The 7,859-nt window shown below is 52.8% G+C and overlaps 1 protein-coding gene across 1 annotated transcript in view; it reads left to right on the plus strand.

Annotated features, from left to right (window-relative positions):
* Positions 1 to 4,511, plus strand: part of LOC145339072 (von Willebrand factor A domain-containing protein 5A-like) — a gene marked incomplete at its 3' end in the record, with an annotated part of 69,313 nt that extends 64,802 nt beyond the window's left edge. Inside the window, exons 14-15 of the mRNA XM_080183494.1 lie at positions 346 to 554; positions 4,443 to 4,511. Of these exons, the coding sequence (XP_080039620.1) occupies positions 346 to 554; positions 4,443 to 4,511 (278 nt within the window). The remainder of the gene's footprint in view (positions 1 to 345; positions 555 to 4,442) is intronic.
* Between the last annotated feature and the right edge of the window lie 3,348 nt (positions 4,512 to 7,859).

Raw genomic sequence — 7,859 nt, forward strand, 5'->3', positions numbered from 1 at the left:
AGCACACCAACCCTCTGTACGTCAATGCTCTGTACACCAACCCTCTGTACGTCAATGCTCTGTACACCAACCCTCTGTACGTCAATGCTCTGTACACCAACCCTCTGTTCGTCAATGCTCTGTACACCAACCCTCTGTACGTCAATGCTCTGTACACCAACCCTCTGTACGTCAACGCTGTGCACACCAACCCTCTGTACATCAATGCTGTGCACGCCAACCCTCTGTACATCAATGCCTGTACGTCCGTGCCCTGTACGTCCATGCTCTGCTCTCCGGTGCCCTGTATGCTAACGCTCTGTACGTCAATGCTTTGTACGTCAGGTTCCTCTTCCCTACTTTCAGGTCCACTGTCCACCACTTGGCTGCAAAGACGATGATCGAGACCCTGGATTCGAGCCCCGACCGAGCGAAAGAGGAGGTCAAGAAACGCATGATCGATATCAGCACCCAAGCCAATGTCATCTCCCCACAGACAGCTTTCATTGCCATCAACAAGGACCTGAACCAGCCCTTGCAGGGGCCTCTGATCAGGCGCGATGTCCCCCTTTACGGTGCGTAAGACGTAGAAGATTGAAGTCTCACCGCACCCAGATTAAAGTCCAGCAAGTTTATTTGGAATCACGGGCTTTTGGAGCGCCGCTCCTCCACTCACCTGAAAAAGGTTCAGCAGGAGGTTCAGGCCTGGTCTCCAGGGTGTTGGCGATGAGGAGAGGCTGAATAAACTAGGACTGTTTCCACCGGATAGACAGAGGCTGAGGGGGAAGACCTGATGGGGGGGGGGGCGACAAAATTATGAGAGGGATAGACAGGGTGGGCAGCCGGAGGCTTTTTTCCCAGGGTGGAAGTGTCAATTACGAGGGGGGGAGGGGGGCACAGGGTCAAGGTGAGAGGGCAAAGTTTTAAAGGAGATGTGTGCGCGGGGGTTGCTTTTCATGCAAAGAGTGGTGGGTGCTTGGAACGTGCTGCCAGCGGAAGTGGTGGACGCAGGCACCTTGGCAACATTTAAGGGGCTTCTGGATGGCAGGTGACTAGGGAGAAAACAGAGGGATTTGGACTGAGTCAAGGGTAGAGGGTCTTTTCTTTCGCAGTTCAGTGGCGGTATCGTGAACAGCACGTGCTTGCAGGGCCGAGAGGCCTGTGTCAGTGTTGCAGTTTTCTTTGTTCTATCCCTAGTTGCCCCTTGGAGGGCAGTTGAGAGTCAACCACGTTGCCGTGTGGCCTCTGGAGTCACACGTAGGCCAGACCGGGTGAGGACGGGCAGATTTCCCCTTCCCCGAAGGGACACGAGTGAACCAGATGAAAAATGAGTTCAAATTGACCACTGCAAGGTCAATGATGCCTACTTCTCCTTTCTCTCTCTCTCTCTCTCTCCTTCTCTCTACCTGAACCTCCTCTAGCCTGCACAACCCCTCCAAGATCACCTCTCTCCTCCTAATCCTGACACCCCCCCTTCCGTCACTCTGCCCTCTTTTTTTTTTCTAATTCATTTGTGGGATATGGGTGTCGCCGGCTGATTCCTGGGATGGCAGGTCTGTCGTACGGGGAGAGACTAACTCGGTTAGGATTATATTCACCGGGGTTTAGAAGAGTGAGCGGGGATCTGATGGAAACTTATAAAATTTTAATATGGCCTACTCCTGCTTCAAGAACAAAGAAAATTACAGCACAGGAACAGGCCCTTCGGCCCTCCAAACCTGCTCCGACCATGCTGCCCAACTTAACTTAAAACCCCCTCCCCTTCCGAGGATCACATCCCTCTATTCCCATCTCATTTATGTTTCTCAAGATGCCCCTTAAAAGCCACGACCGCATCCGCTTCCACCAACTCCCCCGGCAACAAGTTCTAGGCACCCACCACCGTCTGCGTGAAAAGTCTGCCTCGTACATCTCCTTTAAACCTTCCCCCCCGCGCCTTAAACCTGTGCCCCCCAGTAATTGACTCTTCCACCCTGGGAAAAAGCTTCTGACTTTCCACTCTGTCCATGCCCCTCATAATCTTGTAGACTTCTACCAGGTCGCCCCTCGACCTCCGTCGCTCCAGTGAGAACAAACCAAGTTTCTCCAACCTCTGCTCATAACTAATGCCCTCCATACCAGGCAACATCCTGGTAAATCTTTTCTGTACCCTCTCCAAAGCCTCCACATCCTTCTGGTAGTGTGGCGACCAGAATTGAACACTATATTCCAAGGGCGGCCTAACTAAAGTTCTATAAAGAACATAAGAACATAAGAAATAGGAGCAGGAGTAGGCCATCTAGCCCCTCGAGCCTGCCCCGCCATTCAATAAGATCATGGCTGATCTGTCGTGGCTCAGTTCCACTTTCCCGCCCTCTCCCCATAACCCTTAATCCCCTCTCTTATCAAAAACCCATCAACCCGCGTCTTAAAAATATTTAGCGAGGCAGCCTCCACCACTTCAACGGGCAGAGAATTCCAGAGATTCACCACCCTTTGAGTGAAGAAGTTCCTCCTCAACTCCGTTCTAAACCACCCCCCCCCCCCCCCGCCCCTTTATCTTGAGGCTGTGCCCCCTAGTCCTACTGTCTTTTTTGAGCGGGAAGAGTCTCTCCACCTCTATCCTATCCATCCCATTCATCATCTTATACGTCTCAATGAGATCTCCCCTCATTCTTCTAAACTCTAACGAGTACAAGCCTAGTTTATTCAGCCTCTCCTCATAGCTCAACCCCCTCAACTCCGGTATCAGCCTAGTAAACCTCCTCTGCACTCCCTCCAAGGCCAAAATATCCTCGCGTAAGTGCGGCGACCAAAACTGCACACAGTACTCCAGCTGCGGCCTCACCAGTGCCCTATACAGCCGCAGCAAGACCTCCCTACTTTAAGCTGCAACGTGACTTGCCAATTTTTAGACTCAGTGCCCCGGCCGATGAAGGCAGGCATGCCCGTATGCCTTCTTGACTACCTTCTCCACCTGCGTTACCGCTTTCAGTGATCTGTGTACCTCTGCACCCAGATCCCTCTGCCTATCAATACTCTTAAGGGATCTGCCATTCACTGTATGTTTCCTATTTCTGTGATTCTCAGCAGGGGAGGCCATTTGGCCCTTCAAGCCTGTTCCTCCGTTCATTTTAATCATGGCTGATCGTCAGATTCAATATCCTGATCCGCCCCTTTTCCCCCCGCCTCCCCATATCCCACGATTCCCATAGCCCCAAGAGCTATATCTATTTTCTTCTAAAAATCAATAGAAAATGTCGAGCATTCATTTTGAGAGGACTAGAAGACAAAGATGTACTGCTGAGGCTTTTATAAGGCTCTGGTCACTCCATGTTTGGAATATTGAGAGCAATTGCGTGCCCCGTACCAAAGGAAGGATGCCCTGTCCCTTGGAGAGAGAAAGTAAGAAGTCTCAAAACACCAGGTTAAAGTCCAACAGGTTTATTTGATAGTAAATGCCACGAGCTTTCAGAACGCTGTTCCTTCATCAGGTGACTCACCCGATGAAGGAACAGCGTTCCGAAAGCTCGTGACGTTTACTCGCAAATAAACCTGTTGGACTTTAACCTGGTGTTGTGAGGCCTCTTACTGTGTCTACCCCAGTCCAACGCCGGCATCTCCACGTCACACCTTGGAGAGAGTCCAGACGAGGCTCGTGGGAACGATCCCGGGAGTGAAAGGCTTGACACGTGAAGAGCGGCTGAGGACTCTGGGTCTGTACTAGATGGAGTGGCACAGTAGTTAGCCCTGCTGCCTCACACCGCTGGGGACCTGGGTTCAAGTCCAGCCTTGGGTAGAGTTTGCATGTTCTTCCCGTGTCTGCATAGGTTTCCCCTGGGGGGCTCCAGTTTCCTCCCAGAGTCCAAAGATGTGCAGGTTAGGTGGATTGGCCATGCTAAATTGTCCCTTAGTGTCCAAAGATGTGCAGGTTAGGTGGATTGGCCATGCTAAATTGTCCCTTAGTGTCCAAAGATGTGCAGCTTAGGTGGATTGGCCGTGCTAAATTGCGCCTTAGTGTCCAAAGATGTGCAGGTTAGGTGGATTGGCCGTGCTAAATATATCCTTAGTTTCAGGGGGATTCGTAGGGTAAGTATATGGGGTTACAGGGTTAGGACCTGGATGGGATTGTGGTTGGTGCAGAGTCAATGGGCCTGAGTGAATGGCCTGCACTGCAGGGATTCTATGAACCATGAAATGCCAGGATCTTTCTGAAGGGGATGGCGAGGGAATGAATGGGGCCCAAAGGACCTGCCCATCCTTTCATCGTGGGTGGACTGGGACGGGTTGGACTCGTTCAGTTGAGGGGGGTGGTGGGGGGGGGTGGTCAAGGCGAGGGAGACACTGGGGTGGGGGGGTGTCACAGATTGGAAGTGACCAGCGAGGCGGGCCGTCAGAGGAGCTGAAGGGCATCTTTCGGGGGTTCCGACAGAGCGGTGGAGGTCACGGAGATTTTCCTGAATGCTGTTTCCATTTCTTCACAGGAGCTGGTGGATTTGGGATGAGCTATGTGAGAGGCATGGCGATGCCGCTGGCATTTTGCAGAACTTCCGGTGAAGATGTCTTTTGTTTGAGTGGCGGGGGAGGGGGGGCAGGCACGGTGACACAGCGGTTAGCACCGCTGCTTCAGAGGGTGGTCAGAGACCTCGGGTTCGATTCCCGGCCTCAGGTTCATGTGGAGACACGGAGACGTTTACTCGCAAATAAACCTGTTGGACTTTAACCTGGTGTTGTGAGGCCTCTTACTGTGTCTACCCCAGTCCAACGCCGGCATCTCCACGTCACACCTTGGAGAGAGTCTAGACGAGGCTCACGAGAACGACCCTGGGAGTGAAAGGCTTGACACGTGAAGAGCGGCTGAGGACCCTGGGTCTGTACTAGATGGAGTGGCACAGTAGTTAGCACTGCTGCCTCACACCGCTGGGGACCTGGGTTCAAGTCCAGCCTTGGGTAGAGTTTGCATGTTCTTCCCGTGTCTGCATAGGTTTCCCCTGGGGGGCTCCAGTTTCCTCCCAGAGTCCAAAGATGTGCAGGTTAGGTGGATTGGCCAGGGTAAATTGTCCCTTAGTGTCCAAAGATGTGCAGGTTAGGTGGATTGGCCGTGCTAAATTGCCCTTTAGCGTCCAAAGATGTGCAGGTTAGGTGGATTGGCCGTGCTAAATTGTCCCTTAGTGTCCAAAGATGTGCAGATTAGGTGGATTGGCCGTGCTAAATTGTCCCTTAGTGTCCAAAGATGTGCAGATTAGGTGGATTGGCCGTGCTAAATTGTCCCTTAGTGTCCAAAGATGTGCAGGTTATGTGGATTGGCCATGCTAAATTGCCCTTTAGTGTCCAAAGATGTGCAGGTTAGGTGGATTGGCCGTGCTAAATTGTCCCTTAGTGTCCAAAGATGTGCAGATTAGGTGGATTGGCCGTGCTAAATTGTCCCTTAGTGTCCAAAGATGTGCAGGTTATGTGGATTGGCCATGCTAAATTGCCCTTTAGTGTCCAAAGATGTGCAGGTTATGTGGATTGGCCGTGCTAAATATATCCTTAGTTTCAGGGGGATTCGTAGGGTAAGTATATGGGGTTACAGGGTTAGGACCTGGATGGGATTGTGGTTGGTGCAGAGTCAATGGGGTGAATGGCCTGCACTGCAGGGATTCTATGAACCATGAAATGCCAGGATCTTTCTGAAGGGGATGGCGAGGGAATGAATGGGGCCCAAAGGACCTGCCCATCCTTTCATCGTGGGTGGACTGGGACGGGTTGGACTCGTTCAGTGGTGGGGGGGTGGGGGTCAAAGCGAGGGAGACAGTGGGGTGGGAGGGTTGGGATGGGTGGGGGGGGTGTCACAGATTGGAAGTGACCAGCGAGGCGGGCCGTCGGAGGTGCTGAAGGGCATCTTTCGGGGGTTCCGACAGAGCGGTGGGGGGGTCACGGAGATTTTCCTGAATGCTGTTTCCATTTCTTCACAGGAGCTAGGATGAGCCCTATGAGCGGTATGGCGATGTCGATGCCATTATCTGGATCTTCCGGTAAAGATGTCTTTTGTTTTTAGTGGGGGGGGGGGGGGGGGGGGCAGGCAGCGGTTAGCACCGCTGCTTCAGAGGGTGGTCAGAGACCCCGGGTTCGATTCCCGGCCTCGGGCTCATGTGGAGCCTGCACGTTCTCCACGACCGCTCCCCTCCCCGCCCCCCCCCCCCCCCCCCCCCCCCACCTCCCCCCCCACCTCCCCCAACGCACTCCCCCGCCTTTGTCTTGTACGGGTTTCCTCCGGGTACTCTAGTTGCCTCCCACGAACCGAGCCGAGCCACAGATCCAAGGCGCACGGCCGGGGGGTTGGGAGGCAGCAGGCCTTTGAGGGACTGAATGGCCCCGTGCGGGGTTCTGACGAAAGTTGACTCACTGGTGTCGCAAATCGGCTTACGTTCACCCTGCGACGTCGCAGCGCTTCAGCTGCCGCCTGTTCAGGTAGACCCAGGGAGAACTTAGCACCTCGGGAAGGTGGTGGTGGGCTGCCCCCTTGAACCCGCTGCAGTCCAGGGGCTGTGGAGTTTGACCCGCAGTGCCGTCAAGGGAGGGAGTTCCGGGATTTTGACCCAGCCACTGGGAAGGAACGGCCGATAAGTTTCCAAGTCGGGAGGGTGAGTGGGGCTCGGAGGGGGACTTGCAGGTGGTGGTGTTCCCCATGTATCTGCTGCCCCCTCGTCCTCCTAGATGGGAATGGTCGTGGGTTTGGAAGGTGCTGTCTAAGGATCTTTAACATAAGAACATAAGAAATAGGAGAGTAGGCCATCTAGCCCTTCGAGCCTGTCCCGCCATTCAATAAGATCATGGCTGATCTGTCGTGTCTCAGTTCCACATTCCCGCCCTCTCCCATAACCCTTAATCCCCTCTCTTATCAAAAACCCATCAACCCCGCGTCTTAAAAATATTTAGCGAGGCAGCCTCCACCACTTCAACGGGCAGAGAATTCCAGAGATTCACCACCCTTTGAGTGAAGAAGTTCCTCCTCAACTCCGTTCTAACCGCCCTCCCCTTTATCTTGAGGTTGTGCCCCCTAGTCCTACTGTCCTTTCTGAGCGGGAAGAGTCTCTCCACCTCTATCCTATCCATCCCCTTCATCATCTTATACGTCTCAATGAGATCTCCCCTCATTCTTCTAACTCTAACGAGTACAAGCCTAGTTTATTCAGCCTCTCCACATAGCTCAACCCCTCAACTCCGGTATCAGCCTAGTAAACCTCCTCTGCACTCCCTCCAAGGCCAAAATATCCTTGCATAAGTACGGTGCCCAAAACTGCACACAGTACTCCAGCTGCGGCCTCACCAATGCCCTATACAGCCTATCTTTGGTGGATTGCTGCAGTGCATCTTGTAGATGGTCCACACTGCTGCTCCTGAGGTCAGTGGTGGAGGGAGTGAATGTTTGTGGATGTGGTCCCAATCAGGCGGGCTGTTTTGTCCTGAACGGTTAAAGTTTATTTATTATTGTCACAAGTAAGGCTTACCGTAGAACCATCGAAAATTACAGCTCAGAAACAGGCCTTTTGGCCCTTCTTGTCTGTGCTGAACCATTTTTTGCCTCGTCCCACTGACCTGCACCTGGACCATATCCCTCCACACCCCTCTCATCCACGAACCCATCCAAGTTTTTCTTAAATGTTAAAAGTGACCCCGCATTTATCCGGCAGCTCATTCCACACTCCCACCACTCTCTGCTTGAAGAACCCCCCCCACTAATATTCCCTTTAAACTTATCTCCTTTCACCCTTAACCCATGCCCTCTGGTTTTTTTTCTCCCCTAGCCTCAGTGGAAAAAGCCTGCTTGCATTCACTCTATCTATTACCCATCAAAATTTTATACACCTCTATCAAATCTCCCCTCATTCTTCTACGCTCCAGGGAATAAAGTCCTA

Source organism: Carcharhinus amblyrhynchos, unplaced genomic scaffold (genome assembly GCF_965287045.1).
Source record: "Carcharhinus amblyrhynchos unplaced genomic scaffold, sCarAmb.v2.hapA chromosome_314, whole genome shotgun sequence".
Lineage (NCBI taxonomy): Eukaryota > Metazoa > Chordata > Chondrichthyes > Carcharhiniformes > Carcharhinidae > Carcharhinus > Carcharhinus amblyrhynchos.